We start from the raw sequence: 26238 nt of genomic DNA, 5'->3' as shown, positions 1-26238 counted from the left end.
GATATTTGAATTTAGTGCAGATGTGTCTGGCTCCACTCGCACAGACGCATTATTCATTCAAAGGGATCTATAAATGGAAAGTCTACAAGTTCCATCTGCCTTCATGGAAGGTGGGACAGATCACTTGTAGTCTCACTTGTAGTACATGGTATACTTCTTTCAGACCTATTACAGAAGGTTCATATCTCTGGACCTGGGGGTAAACAACGCAGATGCCTGTGCATTGCACCCACGTTACACTGATCGTTATTGTAATGCTCTGCAGGCTTGAATACAAAAATGTAATAAATACATGGGTTTTTCTTTACATTTATGTGGGTGCATTTATTACATTTTGCAAAAGGTGGATTATGTCATTACAGCAGCATTACTTTCTGTACTCCTGAACCCAGAACAAGCCTAAAGTGGAAGTTCAGTCAAACACTAACTATACTTAAAGTGATAATAAAGGGTTGAATAAAAAATAAAAATTAAAAAATTACATACTTACCTACTCTGTGCAGTGGCTTTGCACAGGGCAGCCCCGATCCTCTTCTTCTCGGGTCCATCCATCATCACTTCTGGCTCTTTTCCACCTGCCGAGTCCCCCCATAGCAAGCCACTTGCTATGGGGGCTCTCGTGCGTGCTCGCTCCTGAGCCCCTCTCTGTGTGTTCATAAGAAAAAAAGAGTGGGGTTCGGCCCCGCTCCCCTCTTACTGGCTGGAATTGACAGCAGCAGGAGCCAAAGGCACATGGCTGGATCAGGATCTGACTCAGGTAGGTATTAGGGGGGCTGGGGGGAGAGCTGCATGGTGAAGGTTTTTTACCTTCATCCATAGAATGGATGAAGGTAAAAAACCTTCAGCTTTTACAACCACTTAAAATCTACTCCCACCCCCATTTCAAGTCTATTCTACCTACCCTGTGAAAGGAAAGGTCTGTATACTTACCTATTCTGAGGGTGCTACGGTTCGGTCACCTGATCAGGTCCCAGGGTCAGGTTCAGTGTACAGGAAGGACAGATGACAACAGATGCCCTATAGTAAGCCTATGGGTGACGTCATCACCCAGGTTATCTCTAGCCAAAATATTTAAATTTGGGGTAGATGGAGAAAGTGTTCTAAAAAGGGTTAGTTTTGCTGCTGTGTGTGGACCTGTTCTGGCTTGCCCTAGCACTGTGAGAAAACCATACACAATATGGTACAGAATGCATCCTTATTGTGCATGCAGCCACCACGAGTGTGGAAGAGTGCAGGTAGGGGAATCTGCAGCTTTGGGGTTCTTTTACATGGGCTTTCCGCCCAGCGGATCCCGTTTTGCTCAGTGGGGAATCGATCTGCTGATCCCCGCTGAGCAGGTGGATGACAGGTCTGTCTCAGCACAGAGCCCCACTCTCCTCTATGGGAGAGCAGATGAAAATGGGCCGCCTGGCCATCCTCCAGATGGATGAAAAATAGGGTTAACACCCATCTGGATTTCACGGACAGGATCAGACCAGAGAGCAGGGGGTGTCAGCAGATGTGTCACCGCTGACATCCACTGCTTCATAGGGGTACATAGAGCATCCGATCAGGTCCGCCTGAAAAACTGACAGGCAGCCCTTATCGGAAAACCTGTGTAAAAGGGGCCTTATTATATAAAACAGCATGGATGGATGGATTACAAGGGTATATGAATTACTCGGAGACAATTGACAACAAAGAGAGAGCCGCTCAGGTGTTAGTTCAAAGGGTGGTGCTGGTCAGATCCGCCGTCCAAGCTATGAAGAATCCAAAAAAGTAGACCGCACTCGGGAAAATAAGATGAAAACAATCAAAACTCCTTTATTCTTCTTCGGTGTAGCAGACAGACAGTACAATGCACATAACAGACGTGCCCGGTTAACGCGTTTCACGAATTAAATCGCTTACTCATAACCATACACATGTATGACCGAGTGCGGTCTACTTTTTTGGATTCTTTATATGAATTACTCTACAAGGCAAACAAAACCATTGGCTTGTTATTTAGTTCTGCAATCATGTTTACAACAGTGTGTTTAATTGTAGGCTGAGATTGCAATATTAAAGAAAATGTTGTTGTTCCAAAGACAGAGCAATAAGTAAAAGAAGATCTATATAAAGTAAGGGGATAGCCTCTCCTAGGCCTTGTTTACACAGGTGACCAGGGGGGTGATTAAAACAGGCGTTTGAGCAGTGGCTTTACTGCCCACCTACAGAAGAACATCCAGAGGCTTAGGGCTGTACACATTAAATCCCCTTTAGTGTTTGGCAGGCAGTAATGCCGGTGAATGCAACCCATTAACTAGGGCAGAGCATATTGCACACATAATTAACGATGATGGGAGGATGGTTACAGAGGACACTGAAAAAGCAACCGTGCTGAATGGTTTTTTATTGTCAGTCTTTACACAGGAAAAGGAGGGGTACACTGACCTTGACTGTATTGTTAGTAGTAATACACAGGACTTGCCACTATGGCTAACAGAGGGTGAAATCAGGGCAAGGCTGGATAAACTTAACACAAACAAATCACCAGGCCCGGATGGCGTACATCCGAGAGTACTCAAGGAACTCAGTAAGGTTATATCTAGACCACTGTTCCTGATCTTTGCTGACAGTATTAGGACAGGAGATGTACCAGGGGATTGGAGGAAAGCTAACGTGATTCCGATATTTAAAAAGGGGCAGAGGCATATCCCGGGAAATTATAGGCCTGTCAGTTTGACATCAATAGTATGTAAACTTCGGGAGGGGATGATAAGGGACTATATCGTAGAGTTTGCTAAAGACGACAACATCATCAGCAGTAATCAGCACGGGTTTACAAATGGGCGTTCTTGTCAAACCAATCTCTTAACATTCTACGAGGAGGTGAGCTGTGAGCTAGATAGAGGCAGACCAGTGGATGTGGTGTACCTGGATTTCGCTAAGGCGTTTGATACAGTTCCCCATAAGCGCTTAATTTATAAAATAAGGTCTGCAGGTATCGACAGCAGGGTTTGCTCTTGGATACGGAACTGGCTAAGAGGGCGTGTCCAAAGGGTGGTAATAAACAGCGCATACTCAGACTGGTCTGAGATAGTAAGCGGGGTCCCCTTACAGGGCTCTGTCCTGGGACCAACCTTGTTCAATTTATTCATAAACAACATTGAGGATGGGATCAGTAGTTCAATATCAGTTTTTGCAGATGACACAAAATTGGCCAGAGCAATAACCGCACAGCATGAAGCAGATATCCTACAGAATGACCTGGACAAAATAACAGAGTGGGCAACGACATGAGGTTTAACGTGGAGAAGTGTAAGGTTTTGCACTTGGGGACTAAAAACATAAAAACACAATACACGTTAGGAGGGGAACCCTTGGGGGAATCAAAAATGGAGAAGGATCTGAGAGTCTTGGTTGATGATAGATTAGGCAACAGCATGCAATGTCAAGCGGCAGCTGCCAAAGCCAGCAGAATATTAGCATGCATAAATAAAGGGATGTATTCCAGAGATAAGACTATAATCCTTCCACTTTATAAAACTCTGGTCCGACCGCATCTGGAGTATTCTGTCCAGTTCTGGTCGCCAGTCCTCAGGAGGGATGTGTTGGAGCTGGAGAGGGTCCAGAGAAGGGCAACTAAACTGATTAGGGGATTGGAGGACCTTAACTATGAAGAGCGTCTGCAATCGCTCGATTTATTCTCCCTGGAGAAGAGACGCCTGAGGGGAGACATGATAGCAATTTATAAATATCTCAATGGGGATCTCAGCTTAGAAAAAAAGCTGTTCAGTCGAAGGGATTGCATGAGGGCATACAATGCGATTAGAGGAGAAGCGTTTTAACCTCAGGCAACGTGGGGGGGTTCTTTACGGTTAGGGCTACAAGATTGTGGAATTCTCTACCACAAGAGGTGGTTTCTGCGGGAAGTATGGTGGCTTTCAAAAGACTCTTAGACACACATCTCAAGGATCAGGACATTAAGGGCTATGTGAGATGATTACAGCCACACACACCTACACAGGTTGAACTGGATGGACTATTGTCTTTATTCAACCTCACCTACTATGTAACTATGTAATTAATATCTGCAATCGCTCTGCAATGCATGTGTTTGCGGTGTGGTCTTTTGGCCTTTTCTGTGTTAAAACAGGCAGTGGGGAGACAAAATGTTCCCTCCCAGCTGCCTGTTAGCCCCTGAACTCCCGTCACTATTGATCGCTTTTAAGTGGGGCAGCAAGGGCTGCCATCTACGCGAGCGATCGATAGTGACGGGGAGTTTCAGTTTCAACTCAAACATTTTGGATTTCCTTTCCCTTTTTGTACCAGAGACAGTGGTCCTCAGGACACACAGATAGGGTCAATCTCTCCAGATATAGACAGTGTGACGAACCAACCCACAGTGTGCTTATGTGCTTCCATCAGAATACCACTTCCTCCCAGTCTTAAACATAGATCTCAGATATTATAGCCGCCCCATACAAATCTAGCTGAGAACTTAGCTTGTAAAAGATCTGGAAAATTTATTGAACAGACTCACTCACAATATATACCACACCAGGTCAGGTGACCCTGATTACATTATTATATGCAGATGAAATTGTATACAGAAACATAATTAGCCTGAGCTAATTATCTAGCCATCTGGACAGAAACAATAGGTGAATGTGAATCCAGACCTAGACAATGTTATAATTAACATGCTAATTAACTCAGCACTGCAACAAGGCTAAAACAAAGTACATTACACATTATCCTAAGTATAAACACAGAACACCTTATTAAACATACAATAGCAGAAGACCCCAGTAGCAGACTGTCCCTCTCCTTCATTGAAGTACTTGGAATCCACATATAAGCAATGCTTTGATTATTTAGAAGTCACAGACTTCATGGTCTACAATAGTCTATGAGGCAAAGCTCATACAATGTTCTATATATCTGATATAATGGAATTAATGTATCATAGATTTCTTGAGAGATATTGTGGATAAATATTACTGTCCCATTTGAAGTAATCAAAACCACATTCTCAGTGTCCATTAAGTAGTTGTCCATCATTTTCTTGGTCACCCTGTGCCCCTAATAGGGTGACTTACACATAAGAGGGGCCTAGGTAGCTGAGAGAGGGATTTCTCAACATCTTTAAGGTAAGTTGGATTCCACCGGCCCCCCATCCAAAGTGACTCCTATCACAGACAGCAATAAAATATATAAAAAGGTTTTGGCTTTTCCTAAACTTCAAAATTTCACAAGAACCTATTGTGCAGAATGTGTAAATCATAAAAAAAAAAATCATTTGGAGTATTAAGAAATAGAGTCTCAGTAATGGAGACCTACTGCTGCTTTACCTAAAACATAAATTAAGGTATCTGTCAAGGTACATTTTTATAGATATATTGGGTTCATTGATTTTTCTTTCATTGCAGGAAGTTCAAGGCCTCCCTACTGGCAAAAGCCTGCTTACGAACTCGATCCCCTCAATCCCAATAACAACGCTTACAAAAATGATGACTTTATAAACTGGATGAGAGTGGCCGCATTCCCGTCCTTCAGGAAACTCTATCGTCGTCTTTCTCGTGTACAACCGTTTTCAAATGGCCTCCCTGCTGGGAATTACACTTACGTCATAGAATATAGTATCCTTTCTGTAAATGACTGTTATGTGTAAGCTTTATAAAAATACACTGGGGGGGGGGGGGAGCTGCTGTACCAACATGCAGTTACAGGCTTTCTTTGAACATGTATACTTGTTAGCTGTTGATTATTGGTAGCAAACCATCTGTTTTTTTTCAAAGTGTACCATGGGCACGGGGCTCCCCTGGGGAACTATCCTATTCTCTCTCTTGCGCAGTTAGGCAACCCAATCCTGACCTAACTGGTACCTGTTGACAGTCCTCCACACCTCTGCTTTAGGACCTAGAGTTTATTTTCCTGGAAACATCCCCATGTATAGTAGATGCGAGGGAAAGAAGAGGTCCACACCAGGGATGCCTATTAACAGTTTACTGAATCAGTAGAAGAGATATTTACATACTTTAGTCATTTGTTAAAGATGGCTTAAAGGTGGTAATGCATAGGCGTGCGCAGCCTATGGCATTAGGGTGTGCACCTCAAACCAAAGCTCAAACACATGTGCGTGTGTGTGTATATATATATATATATATATATATATATATATATATACACACACACACACACACACTTTTATAAATAAATGTAAACAAACATTTTAAGCGTATTAAAAATTTTTTAATTAAAAAAACGATTATCAATGTAAATAAACATTATTCTTTGGACGGTGTCAGTAGGGCAGTGGACGGTGTCAGTAGAGCAGTGGATGGTGTCAGTAGAGCAGTGGACGGTGTCAGTAGAGCAGTGGATGGTGTCAGTAGAGCAGAGGACCGTGTCAGTTAGGGCAGTGGATGGTGTCAGAAGAGCAGTGGACGGTGTCAGTAGAGCAGTGGATGGTGTCAGTAGGGCAGAGGACCGTGTCAGTTAGGGCAGTGGATGGTGTCAGTAGAGCAGTGGACGGTGTCAGTAGAGCAGTGGACGGTGTCACTAGGGCAGTGGACAGTGTCAGCAGAGTAGAGGACCGTGTCAGTTACAGCAGTGGATGGTGTCAGTAGAGCAGTGGATGGTGTCAGTAGAGCAGAGGACCGTGACAGTTAGGGCAGTGGATGGTGTCAGTAGAGCAGTGGACGATGTCAGTAGAGCAGTGGGCAGTGTCAGTAAGCAAGCGGACGGTGTCAGTAGGGCAGTGGAGGGTGTCAGTAGGGCAGTGGAGGGTGTCAGTAAGCCAGTGGATGGTGTCAGTAAGCCAGTGGACGGTGTCGGAAGAGCAGTGGATGTTTTTTTTTTTATAATCTAATTTTACAATTTTATTAATTAACAGCCTTGTTTGGGGGCTTTGGTAAAATACCAGAGGTCTAAGCAGACCCCTAATATCTCATTTTGAGACATAGAAAGGGACTGAGGACAGAGATTCCCCAGTCCCTATCTCTGCAGGCTCAGCTGCACTGGGTAGTGAATGAATGGGAAGTGCTCTGTGCTGAGCAGCTTACCATTCATTCACAAACAGAAGCATAGCAACCCCCCCCCTCCCTTTCCCCCGCAGCAGCTGGCAGGAGAGGACAGAGGGATGCCATCAGTGCTGCAGGGAGCCATGATGGGGTGAATCAAGACAGGTGGCAACCCTGTCTCCTCCCGCACCTGGTCCGGCCGACTTCTCTTACCTGGGTGCAGTGCTTCTTCTGACCCGAGAGCCCCGGGCTGGTGGTGTCCTTTCCTCTTGAGAACCGAGCTGGGCAACACGGACCAGGTTGAAAAGGTGACTACCACTTTTGGGACAGGCGGAGTAATCTTCCGTTCCGCAGCTTTTGCCTACAAATTAAAGCCCTAGCCTGCCTCATCGGATTGCTATAGAAGATGCTGCCGCCGGGACTTTAATTGCACCCAAAAGTGGTTAAATAGTTCCTTTTTCTGCCCCCAGGTCCTTAGCTGAAAAATGGGACCTGGGAAGATTTTTTTTAAATAGCTGCAGAGCCAGAGCAGGAGTTAAATTGGCAGGTCCTGGCAGAGCGATGAACAGGGGGTTGATTAGGGTGTGCCCCGGCACACCCCATGTGCATGCCTATGTGGTAAAGGGGTGGGCATGTTGGGTACAGGGAGCGTTACAGTGGTGGGTGATGCTGAGTCTGGAAAATCCACAAAACAAAATTAGTAACATAACGAATCTATCCGAAACGAAACAAATGTTTCCATTCTGAACGACTAACTAGCATAGCATGGAAAAAATTATGTTCTTAACCTGCTTTCTTAGATTTTCCAGTATCGAAGTTTGGAGGAAGAAAATACGCAATCCTATCTACACTCTCTTGGTGTGGAGGAAGCAACATGTTCCTGGGAATCGCATACACAGTGACTGGAGCTGCCATCATTCTAACAGCATTTGTCATGCTGGCTGTGCACTTGAAACAAAGACCAAAGAAGAAAAAGCCATTTTCTGAAAGATAAACTGTGCAGAACAATTATAACACCAGTAATTATTATCTGATGCCAATTTTTATACATATACTTTAAGGGAACCCACAGTAAGAAAGATGTGGAGGCTGCCATTGCTGACCTCCTTCTGAAAATGGTATTTACCTGGCTATCTGTGACTTAATTGCTTTTCACTGCGTTAGACTTTCCTAACCAGTAGGAAGGCAGAAATCCTGGTCTGTATATTTGTTCTGAATTATTCACTCAAAGTATTGAAACCAAAGGGTGAGCACGACAGCCAGGTAACTAGCTATTTCAGAATAGAGAAAGAAAAGCATTGCAGGCTCCTTAAGTTTCCCATTACAGGTTCTTGATAAAGTAAAATACACCCAAAATCAATTAAGGGTGGACACCAGAAGGTTGAATATTCCTGCAGCTTATATTCTAACTAGGGAATCAATTGGTGAGATGGGTTCAAAATTGTTTATGTCTGCACCCCTGATAACGAGGCTGTATTGAATTATTGCTACTAGTTACATGGAGGATCCATTAGGCAGGTGTTTCCCCTTCATTTGTAATGGCAGTCAGACAAAATCAGTTATAGTGAGAGGGGAATATTTATCTCACTAATGGCACTTTTCCACTGCAAGTACCGGCTAGTACCGGCTCGGCTCTACTCGGCCCTGCTTGGCCCGGTTTGCTTTTCCACTGCGGTACCGCATGGTATAGTGTCGGAACGGTTCGGTACGGTACGGTATAGGTTTGCTTTTCCACTAAAGTAGTACTAAAGTTAAGTGGGTGGGATAACAACGGGGTGGGTGTGATTCTCTGACCAATCAGTGGCTAGTAGTGACTGCATGCAAAGGATTGTGGGATATGGTACCAGTTTGGTACCTGTTGGAACCACAATCGAGTATGTACTGTTTTTTCAGAGCCGTACCGTACCGTTCGGTTCCATGCAGTGGAAAAGCAAACCTATACCATACCGTACCAAACCGTTCCGACCCTATACCATGCGGTACCGCAGTGGAAAAGCACAAAAGCGTGCCGAGCCGGTACGGTTCTATGCAGTGGAAAAGCGCCATAAAGTCCCCAAAAGATGTATGAAACCAGCATGTGGTTCAACTTGTCAAAAATCACTTAGAAATAATTTTGTTAGGAATGGCCTTTTCAGCATAATTTTCAGTATTTATTGCATAACATGCCATGGGACCTGCCATATAGTACAGTGGGGTAAATATTTATTTGATCCCCTGCAGATTTTGTAGATTTTGTAAGTTTGCAGACTTACAAAGAAATGAAGGGTCTATAATATTTTATCATAGGTGTATTTTAAATGATAGAGGCAGAATATTAACCAAAAATCCATTTTGTCTAAAAATCCAAAAAAACACATGATACAAATGTAATAAATTGAGTTGCAGTTCAGTGAGTAAAATAGGTATTTGATCCCCAAGCAAAACATGACTTATTACTTGGTGGAGAAACTATTGGCAAGCACAGAGGTAAGACGTTTCTTGTAGTTAGTTACCAGGTTTGCACACATCTCAGGAGGGATTTTGGTCCGCTCTTTTTTACAGATCTTCTCTAAATCCTTAAGGTTTCTTGGCCATCGCTTGGCAAATCAAAATTACAGCTCCCTTCATAAATTTTCTATAGGATTAAGGTCTGGAGACTGGCTAGGCCACTCCATGACCTTAATGTGCCTCTTCTTGAGCCACTTCTTTGTTGCCTTGGCGGTATGTTTTGGGTCATTATCATAGTGAAAGACCCATCCATGACCTATCTTCAGTGTTCTGGCTGAAGGAACAAAGTTCTCATCCAAGATTTTACAATACATGGCCCCATCCATTGGCCTCTCAATATGGTAAAGTCGGTCTGTACCTTTAGCAGAGAAACAGCCTCGAAGCATCGTGTTTCCATCTCTGTGCTTGACTGTAGGGATGGTGTCCTTAGGGTCATAGTCAGCATTTTTCCTCCTCCAAACATGACGAGTCTCCCTCTTCAAGAAGGCACATGTACAGTCATGGCAATGAACATCTAAATGAATCAGAGAAGGATTGGGAGAAAGTGCTGTGTTTAGAAGAGACCAAAATCAAGCTCTTTGGCATTATCTCGACTCGCCGTGTTTGGAGGAAGAAAAATGCTGGCTATGACCCTAAAAACACCATTCCCTACAGTCATGCATGGAGGTGGAAACATTATGCTTTGGGACTGTTTCTCTGCTAAAGGTACCTGTCGACTTTTCCGCATTAGGGGGCCAATGGATGGGGCCATGTATTGTAAAATCTTGGATGAGAACCTTCTTCACTTAACCAGAGCACTTGAAGATAGGTCATGGATTGGTCTTCAAGGATGACAATGACCAAAAACATACCGCCAAGGCAACAAAGGAGTGGCCTAAGAAGAAGCACATTAAGGTCATGGAGTGGCCTAGTCAGTCTCCAGACCTTAATCCTATAGAAAATGTATGGAGGGAACTGAAACTTCGAGTTGCCAAGAAACAGGCAAGAAACCTTAAGGATTTAGAGAAGATCTGTAAAGAAGAGTGGTCCAAAATCCCTCCTGAGATGTGTGCAAACCTGGTCACCAGCTACAAGAAACATCTTACCTCTATGCTTGCCAACAAGGGTTTCTCCACCAAGTACAGGATTTGCTTGGGGACCAAATACTTATTTTACTCACTGAACTGAAACCTGATTTATAGTATTTGTTTTGTTCGATTTTTTTTTTTTTGGATTTTTGGTTGATATTTTGACTCTATCATTTAAAATACACCTATGGCTTTGGCAAAAAAAAAATTTGGAAAAAATAAAATACATCTATGATAAAACTTGTAGAGCCTTGATTTTTTTGTAAGTGGGCAAACTTACAAAATCTGCACGGGATCAAATAATTATTTTCCCCACTGTAATGAGCATAAGGTAAAGCTGGATGTATAGTGAGAAACAGATTCTGTATTTTAGACCTTGAAAATGGACCAATGTTTTTAAATGGTTATCCACAGAATAGCCATGATGTAAGGAGTATGTCCTTCTGATGTTTTTTTTTTTTTATTTTCATAAAAATAAAGAAAAAACATTTGAAAAAGGTCTTTAAACATTCCAAACGAAATCCCTGCTGTAGTTTTCTGCTAGATTTAAGGTGACACTGTCTACCACCAGCAACTGACAGTTCAATCTTCTTCTGTTGAAAGCTAGTGTGTAAAGAAGCAAGTGGTATATTGAAATGCAAAGGTTGCTTTGAATACAGGTCACATTTAGTTGAAGCCTACACATATCAGGGGATCAACAGTTGTTCCTTCATCAGGGCTACAAGAAAACAATATAAAAGAAGCAAAAAATATATCATCTAAATTGTAAGTTATAGGTTCAGTTGGTTTGCAAACATTGAACTGGGCTGAGGTGAAGATAATACAGTGAATAAAGTTTACATCTAAACAGATAATACACCTCAATCATACTTGAATTATCCTTATGAAACTAGAATATTGTCATAAAAATGCGCTGTGCACCAATCTTATGGCAGGCCCGAATGAACTGGTGGGCCTAGGGAAGCTGCCCCTTTTGCCTGTATTGGTAATGCACTATTGAGCTCTAACTAGATATTGTCATCACCCCTATTAAACTTATATATAATAGGGATTTTACATCATAAACCAAATGTTCCGAAAAAATGTCCCGTTCTTAAAAACAAATGTCCTATCCCTCTAAAATGCACTGTTGTATGCATTTGTAGCACTGACAAACAGGCTTTCCTTAAGTACTACAGAGACCACCAATCACCTTGGCACACTGACAATTAAATCTCAACCTAGGGGATGTCTTTTTAGGGTTTATTGCTGAAGAACCTTAACAGGGGGACAGGGTTTGGGGTCACAGGATACTCCAAAACATTCAGCAACAACACAGGAGGACCGACTTCCCTTGTCTCCCAAAAGCAGCTTTCTGAAAGTAGCAGGGATGGTTGGAATGTCTAAAGCCCCACAGCTGCAGACCATAGGGCAATTCCTGGCCACTGATCCCTTGACCTGCTCAGTTATCAGTCCCCAGTAAGTATCATTGGAACTGTCTGCCACTCAGCCTCCACAGGTAGATCATAAGCGAGTGAGATAACAAAATCCTATTCCAGACCAGGTCTCTGAGGCAGTGTCCTTCAGCCGTTATGCCTCCTCAGCAATTCTCCTAATATCCTCAGCCCAGCAACCACTGAGGCCCAAACTGCTGTCTCTTGTCTCAGTGATTCTGCTCCTAGAGGCAGCATCCCTGGGAGTGCAGGAACCCTACCCGGCAGGGAGAAAACATTCTGCTTAGGTCTGCTGTCTAGTCATCACCTCCCCAGCCAGGGATTGGTAGGGCATGATAGATATTCAGCTGATCATTTAAATCTCCTTCCCTGTGCTCTGGAAGCTGTTTCCACAGGCAGGGGAAGCAATCAAACTCTCAGCTCTGGAACCCTGATCAGACCAGAACAAACCACTTTACTCATTACAGTGTAGCCAAAAACTACATTTTGCTATCAGCCTAGCTAGGAGGACGTTACACACACATATAATGTCCTAACTTAGGCAATTTACAGAAGGTTATATGAAATTACACTAACAAAATAAACTCTTGCTTTTTCAGGTCCAGTACATGTGTAGTTTATTCTTTACTTTTAAATGCAGGTTTTACTTATTTTTGTTCATTCGGTTATTCATTTATAATGCAGGTCTCAAAGAAGAAAACATTGAGCAAGCTCAATATAGTGTTATGCCTCGTACACACGCAACGATTATCAGCCGACTGATCGTCCGACTTTTGTCCAAGTTGTGTTTTGTTGGTTGGAATGTGCCTAGACTGCACACAAATTTTCTCGGCCAACAAAAATCTACTTCATAAGTGATGTCATGTGTTGGTTTTTTTTCTTTGTGTTTTTTTTTCACTGAGCATGCCCAGACTTGCTGATCAGATTTTTGTCTGCCGAAATCTGTACTGACTGACGAAAAATCGGCCGTTGTGTTGTTGGCCAACAAAAATTTTAAAGCCTGCACACCAGATTTTGTTCGGCCGAAAAGTCGGAGTCGGTTGTCGAAAGCATCATACTAACAAGCCGAAAATCGGCTGATCGGACGTTGGCCGAAAATTCACCTCCAACTATCGATGTGTGTGCACGAGGCATTAGGGTTCATTCTGATCATAGCAATCTGTTGCGATGCATGTAGCGCATGCACATTAACCCAAGTTGCGTTAAGGAAGCCCATTTATTTGAATGCTTCCTGCAGCTGACCTTTTTCCCATTACTGACTTACTGTACTTGGTTCTGCACTGTATCTCTTTGTAGAGGAAGCCATATTGGTAAAAAGAGCTTTGCATTTTCACAGTACAGCTATCCCACTGATGACTGGTGATTTTGATGGCTGGTGGGATAGTGATCAAACTAATGAAGTGGAGGAAGCACAGATCCATAGGATGGAGATGGCAGAAGCAGGAAGATTCTTGCACTGCTGGTCTTCAGATACAGGTTCCTCTTCAGAAAGCAAGAAGAACTAGTAGTATTACAGTAATGACACCAAATTACACTCTAAATCTTGTGAGATTAGCAGTCATAGATCTTACACTGAAGCTATGTAACTATAAGGCTTTAGGATGCCTAGGTACAGGGATTTAGGGCAAAATAGGTATTTTGGGGGTCTTAGGCACAAAAATCATTTTTATGATCCTTATAAGATAGCAAATATTTACTTAGTAAATGCAGGTCCAATTAAAGAATGCATATGATCGTTTCAGAAATATGCTTTACCTAACTGGTCTATATTATAAAGATAGTTAAAAGTTGTTTGCATTAAGATCATGGCAAAAGTCAATAAATACTTTGTGCCTTGAAGAAAAGAGGTTTATTTTTAGTATGGTATATAATGGTTCTCTCCAGTAAAAGCTGATAATGTAGAATAGCTTTCCAAATGAGCTGGTGTTGGCCAATTCAGTAGACTGCTCCAAACAATGGTTGGACACGTTTCCAAATGCACCTAATTGTAAATAGTTATTAACAGCCAAAAGAAATAACACTGAAGGATATTTATCCAGGGAATATCTGATTGCCTTTGGGGATCAGTAAGGCCTTTTTTCCCTGTTAGCACAAATTGGACAATGTTTTTCCCTTCCTCCAGATCAGCTGTGGTTTTATGGTTCTGAGGATGCAAGGTATTTTTATTTTCAGCTTTTGGTTGAACTCCATAGCCATGTGCCTTCTTTCAATCTAATATAAAATGCCCCTTCATGGACCTTTGCTTTTTAGATAAAATCAAATTGCATGGCCAAATGGACCCTGACATCATTACAAACCAATGAAAGAGGATGAATAAATGCTGTGTAGCATAGGCTTCCCCAGCAGAAAATCAGGTGTAATTTATCATAACTAATTAACCTTTACAATGAAGCAGATTCCTAGGAGGAACACAACTGTTTTCTTATCAGAGCATATAATTGACTCTGACAGGAGAGCTTGGTGTTCCACACTTTCATAAAGTTTTATGATCTCTAGAGATTGTAACAGCTGTGCGCTGCCCAGGATTTAGAAATCACTTCTGAATTTTGACCCACATTATACAAGTATCTACTTGTACCTGATTTGAAATACAGAACACCTCTCCCTTTCCTCATCGTCAAAAAATGTAGGGTAGAGGGGTTGTAGTGCTCCAAGGGGAACCGAGCAAGGTTTATAAAAGCGCTTGAGATTGAAGTGCAGCACAGGCAACGTGCACAGGAAGAAAGGGGCTCATCGGATTTCTGCTAGATCAATGAGTATATTTTGCATTTATTTAAGAGGTAAATATATGACTGAAAGTTTTTCGTTCTAAGAGACCAAAAATAAATTAAAAAATGCATTGTCAAGGGCCATGGAGAAGGCATAAGAAACTGTCATGTGGGCCAAAATAAACACCATCTATACATGCCTGCTGTAGAAAGTATCTGTCAACAAATCAAATGCCTAATGCTGGGGATACATGACATCTGACTATTGTGACAGCAGTCACTTTGGTTTTGGGGGGTGTGTGGAACCCAGCTTACTTTAGAGGGGTTGAGAAATCCCTCTCTCAGTTTCCTAGGCCTCTCTTATGTGTAAGTCACCCTGTGTCTATTAGGGGCACAGGGTGACCGAGAAAATGATGGACAACTACTTGGTGGACACTGAGAATGTGGTTTTGATTGCTTCAAATGGGACAGTGATATTTGTCCACAATATCCCTCAAGAAATCTATGATGCATTAATTCCACTGTATCAGAATGGTAGAACATTATATGAGCTTTGCCTCATAGACTGTTGTAGACCGTTGCCATGAAGTCTCATGACTTCTGAATGGTTGGGGCGTTGCTTGGATGTGAATTCCAGGTTCTTCAATGTAGGAGACAGACAGTTTGTTACTGGTGGTCTCCTGCTATTGTCTGTGTATTAAGGTGAGATGTGTTTACACTTAATATAATGTGTATTGTACTTTATGAGCTTGATAACGGCAAGTCTGCTAGTTAATTAGCTCAAGTTAGTTAGATCACTGTAGTCTATTAGTTGCTAGTGGGACAGTAGAATACTGTTTGTGTTGGTTGTTCCTTAGATATGTTAATTATATTTCTGTACACAATTTCATCTATATATATATATATATATATATATATATATATATATATTCGGTGTGAGTTTGTTCTTCAATAAATGTTCCAGATCTTAAACAAGCCATTCTCGGCTAGTTTTGAATGGGGCGGCTAGGATATCTGATATCTATGTTCAAGACTGAAGGAAGCGGTATTCTGTCGGAAGCACACAATTGCATTGGGGGTCGCGGTTCCGTTACAACTATATTACCAAAACTATTGGGATGCCTGCATTTACACACACATGAACTTTAATGGCATCCTAGTCTTAGTCCATAGGGTTCAATACTGAGTTGGCCCACTCTTTGCAGCTATAACAGCTTCATCTTTTCTGGGAAGGCTGTCCACAAGGTTTAGGAATGTGTCTATAGGAAGGTTTGACCATTTTTCCAGAAGTGTATTTGTGAGGTCAAGCACTGATGTTGGACGAGAAGGCCTGGCTTGCAGTCTCTGCTGTAATTCATCCCATAGGTGTGCTTTCGGGTTGACGTCAGGAGTCTATGCAGGCCAGTCAAGTCCCTACGCCCCAAACTTTTTCATCCATGTCTTTATGGACCTTGCTTTATGCACTTTTGCACAGTCATGTTGGAACACGAAGGGGCCATCCCCAAACAGTTTCCACAAAGTTGGGAGCATGAGTTTGTCCAAAATGTCTTGCTAAGCTGATGCCTTAAGAGTTTCCTTCACTGGAACTAAGGGGCCAAGCCCAACCCCTGAAAAACAACCCCCCACCATAATCCTCCCTCCGCCAAATGATTTGGACCGGTGCACAAAGCAAGGTCCATAAAGACATGGATGAGTGCCTGACCTCACAAATGCGCTTCTGGAAGAATGGTCAAACATTCCTATAGACACACTCCTAAACCTTGTGGACAGCCTTCCCAGAAGAGTTGAAGCTGTTATACCTGCAAAGGGTGGGCCAACTCAATATTGAACACTACAGACTGAGATGCCATTAAAGTTCATGGGCGTGCCAATACTTTTGTTAATATAGTGTATATCTTAGTACACAATGACATTAATTTTTTATTTTTACAGTTTTAGAGCGTTAAACCAGCTGCACATTAAAATCGGCAGTTTTGAATTTCATTAATTTACAAAAGGATTGGTGTTGTTTTTTTTTCCTGAAAGTTGAGTATTCTTTTAAATGTTCCTCTAAATATGCCATTTAGGTCTGTGGTCCTCAACCCTGGCCTACAGGGCCCACTAACAGGCCAGATTTTAGGTATTACCTTGGGGAGATGCAGACTAGAGTACTGCAATCACTGAGCAGCAAATTATATCACCTGGGATGTATTTCAGTTATCTCGCAAATCTGGCCTGTTAGTGGGCCCTGAGGACCAGGGTTGAGGACCACTGATTTAGGTCACCATAAATCCTACTGAATCCAACTATTCTGCAAGAGTATATTTGTTGATAGCCATGAGTGGATCAGTTTACCTTAATATATATTTGCAGTGAATAAGAACATAGCAACTTGTACCATTTTTGCCTCCATGTCACATTTGCACACTTTTGGTAACGGCCTTTGATGTATTCCAGTCCTCCAGAGGGTTCTCCCACCTTTAGCAGCAGACAGCCAGCAGGGATGATGTGGTTTGGCATTCCTCATATAAAAACATAGCATCTAGCTAGAGCTGTCAATTTAATTGTGTTGCAAGGAGAGGAGAGAGAACAGGGCTAAAACAAATGAAAAACAAATTCCTGCTTAATAGCTTCGCTTAAAAGTGGGATCTTTTACTCTGACTAGTAGACTTTGTTCCTTGCCGTTGTCTTTTTGTGTATGTGTGTTTTCCTTGACAATTTACGAGTATTAACACAGGGGACAGTTTGGGCAGGGATAAGATTAGAGGCTGTAAGTAGAGACAGAGAAGAAACACAGGTACAGGAACAAAGTAGAACTCTAGGAAAGATATCCCCCTCCATGTGTGGATTTAGATGTGTAAAAATCTCCAAAAAATGTAGCACTCACCCCCGGAGGGACTGCTGAGAATATGCCTAGGTCTCCCTTGCTAGTAAAGAGGCTGCCAATCACACACACACCGGCAATTCAGGCTCAGTCTAGGCTAGGGGATGTCTTTTTTTTAGAATTTATTGCAGAAGAACTAGAAAAGGAGAGGTGTTAAGGTCACAGGATACTCCAAAACGGAGTTAGCAATCAATGGGTGGAAAAACTTCTTAGTGATACCACACTTTCAGGAGCAGGCGCACTCTACAGTAACAAATTAGGCCTTACTCATAGAGTTCCAGGAGCTGTCTTCCACCTATCATCCACAGGTAGATACTCAGTGAGAGAGATAACATATATAAGATTCTTCTACGGTTCAGGATAGTGCCCTCCAGAAAAAAGTCCAAAAGAAATCTCCTCCAACCCCTAAGCCCAGCTCCTTCTGAGGCCTACACTGCAACCTCTTGTCTCAATAGCTCTCTCCTAGGGGCAGCAGCTCCAGGAGAACTGGAACTTTCCCTGGAGAGGAAATATCACTCTGCTCAGGCCTTCCAAACATTTATAATCTCCCCAGGAACCTTCTGGATTCCTCCTTCCAGGGATTGGCTGGAGCATGACAATATCTTTACTGGCTATACGAATTTCCTTGCCCTGTGTTCTGGAAGCTTCTAACAAAAGCAGGTGAGAGAAAGCAAACGTCCAGCTCAGGTAACCCTGAATATACAAAACCAATAGATCACTGCTCCACTAGATATCAGCACTAGATATCAGCATACTACAGAACAATTGTAGCCTGATGCAAGTCAATACAACACAAAAAAGTTTTGTGCTGAGACAGAACAATCTCAGTGTATGCTTTTCCTAAGCAACACTTAATCATTAAAAGCAAACATTTTTATGTTACAGATGCTTGTGTTGTAATCTAAGCCATAGTACAATATTACCCAACGTTTGCTGCAAGCTGCATATTTTGTGTCCTGCTTTAGTGACCCAAATAATTAATGTAGAATTCCAGCTTAACCGCTTCCATACAGAGCAGTTAGACACCCTTCCTGCCCAGACCAATTTTCAGCTTTCAGCACTCTCACACTTTGAATGACAATTGCTCAGTCATGCTACACTGTAACCAAACAAAATTTTTATCATTTTTTTCACACAAATAGAGCTTTCTTTTGGTGGTATTTGATCACAACTGGGGTTTTTTTTTTTCGTGATATATGCAAAAAAAGAGCAAAAATTTTGAAAAAAAAAACACTTTTTTTTAGTTTCAATTATAAAATTTTGCAAAAAATTAATTTTTCTTCATACATTTGGGCCAAAATGTATACTGCTACATGTCTCTGGTAAAATTAACCCAAATTAGTGTATATTATTTAGTCTGTGTGAAAGTTATTGAGTCTAGAAGCTATGGTACCAATTACTGAAAATTGATCACACCAGATGTACTGACGGCCTATCTCCTTTCTTGAGGCCCTGAAATGTCAGGACAGTACAAATACAGCCCAAATGACCCCTTTTTGTAAAGTAGACAGTCCAAGGTATTTAGTAAGAGGCATGGTGGGTTTTTTGAAGTTGTAATTTTTTCCCACAATTCTTGGGAAAATGAAGAAAAAAATTTTTTTTTATTTCTTTTCCCACAAAGTTTCTAACACATAGCATGTACACAGCAAAAATTACACCCAAAAATACATTCTGCTACTCCTTCCGAGTATGGCGATACCACATGTGTGAGACTTTTACACAGCCTGGCCACAAAAAGAGACTCCACGTCCAAGAAGCACCTTCAGGCGTTCTACGAGCATAAATACACATAAAACTTTATTTTGGAAAGCAAACACTCCAACGTATATTCTATGAGGCATTATGGGTTGTTTAAACATATCATTTTTTCCACAGGAAAATGTGGGAAAAAATGAAAACTTTTTTTTTTTACACAAAGTTGTCAATTTATAGGATATTCCTAACACATAGCATGTACATAGCAAAAATGACAACCCAAAATGCATTCTGCCACTCCTCCTGAGTATGGCAATACCACATGTGTGAGACTTTTTCACAGCCTAGCCATATAGAGGGGCCCAACATCCAAGGCGCACCATCATGCATCCTAGCCACTTGCCTAGGCCTATTTTTGACATTTGGTGTTTACAAGCTAAAATCAGTTGTTTTGCGCGAAAACTGCTTAGAACCCCCAAACATTATATATTTTTTTTAGCAGAGACCCTAGAGAATAAAATGGAGATTATTGCAATATTTTTTATCACACCGTATTTGCGCAGCGGTCTTCCAAACGCAATTGTTTTGGAAAAAATTCACTTTTTTTTAATTAAAAAATAAGAAACCAGTAAAGTTAGCCCAATTTTTTCCATAATGTGAAAGATAATGTTACGCCGAGTAAATAGATACCCAACATGTCATGTTTCAAAATTGCGCACGCTCACGGAATGGCGACAAACTTTGGTACTTAAAAATCCCCATAGGCGACAATTTAAAAATTTCTACAGGTTGCCATCTTTGAGTTACAGAGGAGGTCTAGGGCTCAAATTATTCCCCTTGCTCTAACGATCGCGGCGATACCTCACATGTGTGGTTTGAACACCGTTTACATATGTGGGCGGGGTTTCTGTATGCGTTCGCTTCTGCGCGAGCTCACGGGGACAGGGCGCTTTAATTTTTTTTTTCTTTTTACTATTTATTTTATTTATTATTTTTTATTTTTACACCGTTTAAAAAAAAAAAAATTGATAATTTTTATTTCTATTAAAAGGAATGTAAACATTCCTCGTAATAGAAATAGGCACGACAGGACCTCTTTTTTGTGAGATCTGGGGTCAAAAAGTCCTCAGATCTCACAAGTACACTAAAAGATAGAAAAAAAAAAAAAATTATTATATAAAATGAAAAAAAAAAAAAGGACCTTTAAACCGGTTGCTAGGCAACAAGATTTTCCGTAGCTCCGGTCCTCCAAGACCATAGAGTCAAGTGAGGGCAAGCTTGCCTTCACTCGACATCCTGTCTGTGAGGATCTAGGACCGGTGTAACGTTAGAATTCCATACCCCGTGAAGAAACCATACCCTCGTCACTTCCTGTGGGAAACAGCTGAGCAGCGCAGCAGTGCGCATGCTCAGAGCCCCGGATACGTGATTGACAATCAAAGAATTTGACAAGTGCGCATGCTCAGAGGTTAGGAAAAACTCACGGCACTGTGTGAAATTTAATGCTTGCGGCGGGTACATTAAAACAGTTCGGCTGCAACATAAATCATCTCCTCTCCTCTCCCTGTCACTTCCCTCATCTCCGGTAATAAATATAAAAGCGGCGGCGGGAGTATGAGAGGTAAATGACGGCAATCGCGGCTCCGTGATCCGCTTTTATATTTATTACCGGAGATCAGGGAAGTGACAGGGGAAGGAGCGGAGATGATTTATGTTGCAGTGGAGCTGTTTTAATCGAAGCTCCGCAAATGGCACTACCGTGAGAAATCCATACCCTCCGTAGGAGCCCCGGAAGTGACGAGGGTATGGTTTTCTCACGGGTATGTTTTTTTCACGGAACACCGGATCGTTTTCCCCGCTGCCGGCAGGTCCGGTAAGCGGGGAAAAGGACCGGAACGTGGCGGGAGGGGGGAGGGGCGCCTCTTCCGCCATCCCGGAAGGGTGATCCCACGGCGAATCCGCCGCTAGGACCACCCTTATCGGAAAGCCAACCGTCCACCGTTTAAAAAAATACCAGGGTTATGGCAGCTATCTGCTGCCATAACACCGGTATTTAGGTTTAAACGGAGGACGTATATAAACCTTTTTGGACTTGGACATGGTGGCTGTATGAAGGGTGATAGGTACTCGGGTACTTTGTTGGGCAGGTGACAGGTACTCTGGTACTGATGAGCAGGTGGCAGGTACTCGAGTACTCCGATAGGCAGGTGACAGGTACTCGGATACTCTGATGGGCAGGTGACAGGCAGGTGATAAGTACTGATGAGTAGTACTGATACTGATAGGTGATACTGTACTGATGGGTACTGATGATCAGTACTGATACGTGATAGGTACTGATGAGTACTGATGAGTAGTGATGGGTACTGATGAGCAGGCGGCAAGTACTCGGGTACTTCAGGCGTCAGGTACTCTGATGAGCAGGTGGAAGGTACTCGGGTACTCTGATGGGTAGGTGACAGGTACTCAGGTACTCTGATGACGGGTACTCCGTTGACAGGTACTCAAAGTACCCGAGTACCTGTCATCAGAGTACCCGAGTACCTGTCATCAGAGTACCAGAGTACCCGTCATCAGAGTACCCGAGTACCTGTCATCAGAGTACCCGAGTACCTGTCATCAGAGTACCCGAGTACCCGTCATCAGAGTACCCGAGTACCCGTCATCAGAGTACCCGAGTACCTGTCATCAGAGTACCCGAGTACCTGTCATCAGAGTACCCGAGTACCCGTCATCAGAGTACCCGAGTACCCGTCATCAGAGTACCCGAGTACCCGTCATCAGAGTACCTGCGTACCCGTCATCAGAGTACCCGAGTACCTGTCATCAGAGTACCCGAGTACCCGTCATCAGAGTACCCGAGTACCCGTCATCAGAGTACCCGAGTACCCGTCATCAGAGTACCCGAATACCTGTCACCAGCCCATCAGAGTACCCGAGTACCTGTCATCTGAGTACCTGATGGGCTGGTGACAGGTACTCGGGTACTTTGATGGGCTAGTGACAGGTGCTCTTTGCCCCCCCCCCAATAATCAGTGTGTTTGGGGTGCACTATGATTGGTAACTAGCTGTTACCACACTCTCTTCCTCACACAGGATCAGTGTGTGAGGAGGAGAACACGGTGACAGCTAGTTACCGTGTTCTCTGTTGACATTTGTGATCGGCTGTGATTGGACACAGCCGGTCACATGGTAAAGAGCCAATTTCATTGGCTCTTTACCTAGATCGGGGATCGACTCTGTCCGAGGGACGAGCCTCGTCCCCGATCGCTGCTCTGCGCGCCCCCGGGGGCGTGCATTGCAGAGAGAACGAGCGGCTCGTGCTGGAGCCGCTCATGTGATCGGCTGTGATTGACACAGCCGATCACGTGGTAAAGAGCCAACTTCTATTGGCTGTTTACCTTGATCAGGGATGGGCTATGTCCGAGGGACGAGCCTCACCCCCGATCGCCGCACTGCGCGCCCCCGGGGGCGCGCAGTAGAGGGGAGATCCGGGCGACGTCATATGACGGCGGCCCGGATCCTCACAACCACTTTGCCGACGTCATATTACATGACTCGGTATGGAAGTGGTTAAACTTAACTGGCATGTCCCCTGCTTCTCTTAACACCTATGCTGACTAAGGCCTCTTTCACATCTGAGCTGATCCCCACTGAGCAGGCAGATGGCTGGTCCATGTCTGTTCCGCCTATGCAGAGCAGACACATACACAGCCTGCTGTCCTTTATGGGCGGTTGGATGTAAATGGATTGCCTGTTTACACCTGATGGCCATTCAATCTGCTGGACAGATGGAGAACAGCTCCCCATCCATCTGCTTTTAGTGGATAGGATCAGATCGGATCGGATGTCGGTGGGTGTCAACGGAAACATGTCCACTGACAACCGGCAGTTCATACAGGGCAATGGATGGTTCGATTGGATCCCCCTAAGAAACTGACAGGCCCGATCGGTCCTCCCGTGTGAAAGGGGACTAACCTCTGCTAAAAAGATGCACTGTATATAGTTACCAATTTGCAGCCTGCTCCGGTCCAGTCACGTGATCCCCTGTATCAGCCAGCAGCAGCTGCAGGGGAGTGGAGAGAGCACCTAAGCCTGTTAATTCATCACCAGCACTCTATTGCAAATATATATAGGGTATAGAAAAGAATCAACCCCTTTAAAGTAATTACATTTTGTTGCTTTGCAGCCTGAAAGTTTTCATTTTATCCAGCTGTATTTACTCAGTGCAACTTATAACATCCAAGTGAAAGATATAACACCAACATGTCAGAAAAAAAATAAAAAAACAGAATCAGTGAGTTGGAAAAAGGATCACCCCCCCCCCCTCCTAAAAAGGCATTGTAAACTCAATCAGGTGTAGCTAATCACCTTCTCAATGGCACTCAAAGCCACTTAACTTTCAACTGTGGTCATTTTGATTAGCTCAGCATGGAAAGAGCTTTCCTGGAGCATTTCGATCCCTGATAGTGCAACTAAAGCAAACAATCAACTATGGGTGGCAAGGCACTGTCAAAAAGATCTGCAGGATAAAGTTGTGGATAGGCACCAGTTAGAAGATGGATACAAAAAAATGTCAAAGGCTTTATCAGTGCCTAGAAGCACAGTGAAGTCTATTATTAAGAAGGTATTTGGTACAACACAGACCCTCCCTAGACCAGGACCAGGACATCCTTCCAAACTGGATGAAAGAGCCAGGAGGAAACTGGTCAGAGAGGCTACCAAGAGACCTACAACAGCTCTGAAGCTGCAGAAATGTATGAGGAAGAGTAATCATTGTGTGCATGTGACAACAATATCGCAAATTCTCCACAAATGTGACTTGTATGGGAGGGTTGCAAGAAAAAAAGCCACTCCTCAAGAAAGGCCACATGCAGTCACCACTGAGCTTTGCCAAAACTTGAAGATTCTGAGGCCACACAGGAAAAGGTTTTTATGCTCAGATGAGACTAAAATTGAATTATTTGGCCTTAACACCAAACAATATGTCTGGCTAAAATCCAATACAGCTCACCATCCAAATAACACCATTCCTACAGTAAAGCATGGATGTGGTAATATCCTGTTATGGGGGTGTTTCTCTGCAGCAGGATGGGGCAAAATACCATCAAATTCTTAAAGGAAAATGAGCTGCCCTCTGCCAGAAAGTTGTCAATGGGAAGAAGGATTACCTTCCAACATGACAATGACCCAAAGCGCACAGCAAAAATGACCACACAGTGGTTGAAGGAGAAAAAGGTTAATGTCCTTGCATTTTTTTGGAGCATCAGATAAACTGTTTGCACATTAATTTTATACCTGTTTCACCATATTTAGGTGGCTTTTGCTTTCAGCCTCTGTATTGTCAGTGCCAGGTATCACTTAGCTCCCGAGTCTCTCTGCTTGCATACACTCCCTGATTAAAGTGGTACTAAACCCACAATAGTAAAATCAGTCTGGATATGCAGAAAAACAAGCTTGTTATACTCACTGTGGAACCTAAGGGATTATTACTCCGCATTGTGTAAAAAGGCTGTTTGATCCCATCTTCTCTGAATCTCCCCTTCTTCCACTGTCCCCAATCCATCTGTTGATAGTACAAAGCCATTGGAGTCACTCTGAACATGCTCAGTTTGGTGTGTATTACTGGAGAGATTTGTTTCCTTGGGAGAGTGCATGTGATCGGCACAGGGCCAATCAGCACTGTTCAGACAGAGTGTCAGGGGTCCTACAGCCTCATAGAACAGTTAGAGTAGAATAAAAACTCCTCCTACAAGCTTTATCCAGACACTGATAGAAGTCACAAGACTACTATATACTGCTGATGAGAAAAGGTAAAATTGCATTTCCATGTTCTGTGTACTATGAATATGGGGTCCCAGGATTTAGTAACATTTTAAGCAGGAGCCTCTCTTAAAGAGATTGAAAACTTAAAAATAAATAAATATATAAATAAATAAAACCTGAAAGACAAAGGCTAAATGGGCTAGTATGCATCGCGGTGCATCCTGGGATAGGTAATAAAAGCCAGGGGCACATGTGACAGGGCGTCTTTGGGCGGGAAGCCAGGTCCCAGGAGGAGGGTGACTGCTGTCTCTCCTCCTGTTTGCTGAGGAAAGTGGTCATAGGCGGTCGGCCTAGTGGAACAGGAGTGTGGTGTTGAGCCAGGAGGTCCAGGAGACTGACAAGCGGAGTTGAGGCAGAAGCAACCTTGGGAAAAACAGTGTCCATGAGTACAGGGAAGCTTGCCAGGGGTCTGCCCAGGAAAGGGGACCACTCTAGAAGAGTGTCAGTGGACAGGAGTTCAGCACACACAGCAAGTTAAAAAGGGGGTGCCAAGTTAGACCCTGAAGAGTAACTTAAACAGGATCTTACTTTTTATCTTCACTTCAGTGGCAAGGTGAAGCAGTGACCTTGCCGCACACATTGCAGCTAGTGTCCTCAGAATTGTGCATAGTTCATAGTCTGAGTATCCCACTCATCCCTTCTCCCATCCCAGTTCCAAATAAAAACACAAAATCCCCACATCCCCTGGACTGATTATTGTTTGAGCCAAGGACTTTAAATGCCCTTTTGCCTGCTATCGGTAACTAATGGTAACCCAGGGTACCCACAAGGTGTAATTCTCAGCAGCCCTCTAGGGGGCAGTGCTACACTTTACTTCCTCTTTAAAGAGGAAGTAAACCCTCCTCTACAACTTGTACCTATAGGCAAGCCTATGATAAGGCTTACCTATAGGTACTGTAAATATCTCCTAAACATGTACCGTTTAGGAGATATTTACCTTACATGTCGCCAGTGACGTCACTGGCGCATGCGCTCTGAAGGAACGGCCGATCGTGCCGTTCCTTCAGAGCCCCGTGCCGTGACTGTCGGCTCCCGCGCGCGTGCGCGGGAGTGACGTCACCGCGGCTCCGGCCAATCAGATGGCCGGATGCCGCGATCCCGGAAGACGGGCGACTAGACATGTCGCCCGTCATAGAGGTGAGTGAGCGGCACGGCGGGGGCTCGTTCTGA

The 26238-nt window shown here is 43.3% G+C and overlaps 1 protein-coding gene across 1 annotated transcript in view; it reads left to right on the top strand.

The window, feature by feature from the left end:
* The window catches only part of LOC309545891 (cell cycle control protein 50C-like), a 29038-nt gene extending 20699 nt beyond the window's left edge, over nucleotides 1-8339 (top strand). Inside the window, exons 6-7 of the mRNA XM_082245308.1 lie at nucleotides 5397-5606; nucleotides 7790-8339. Of these exons, the coding sequence (XP_082101434.1) occupies nucleotides 5397-5606; nucleotides 7790-7983 (404 nt within the window). The 3' untranslated portion in view covers nucleotides 7984-8339. The remainder of the gene's footprint in view (nucleotides 1-5396; nucleotides 5607-7789) is intronic.
* Nucleotides 8340-26238: the final 17899 nt, after the last annotated feature.

The sequence above is a fragment of the Pelophylax lessonae genome (assembly GCF_965119305.1).
Source record: "Pelophylax lessonae genome assembly, chromosome: 2".
Taxonomy (NCBI): domain Eukaryota; kingdom Metazoa; phylum Chordata; class Amphibia; order Anura; family Ranidae; genus Pelophylax; species Pelophylax lessonae.
Note: the sequence above shows the minus strand (reverse complement) of the source record. Positions and strands in the feature narration are given on the sequence as shown.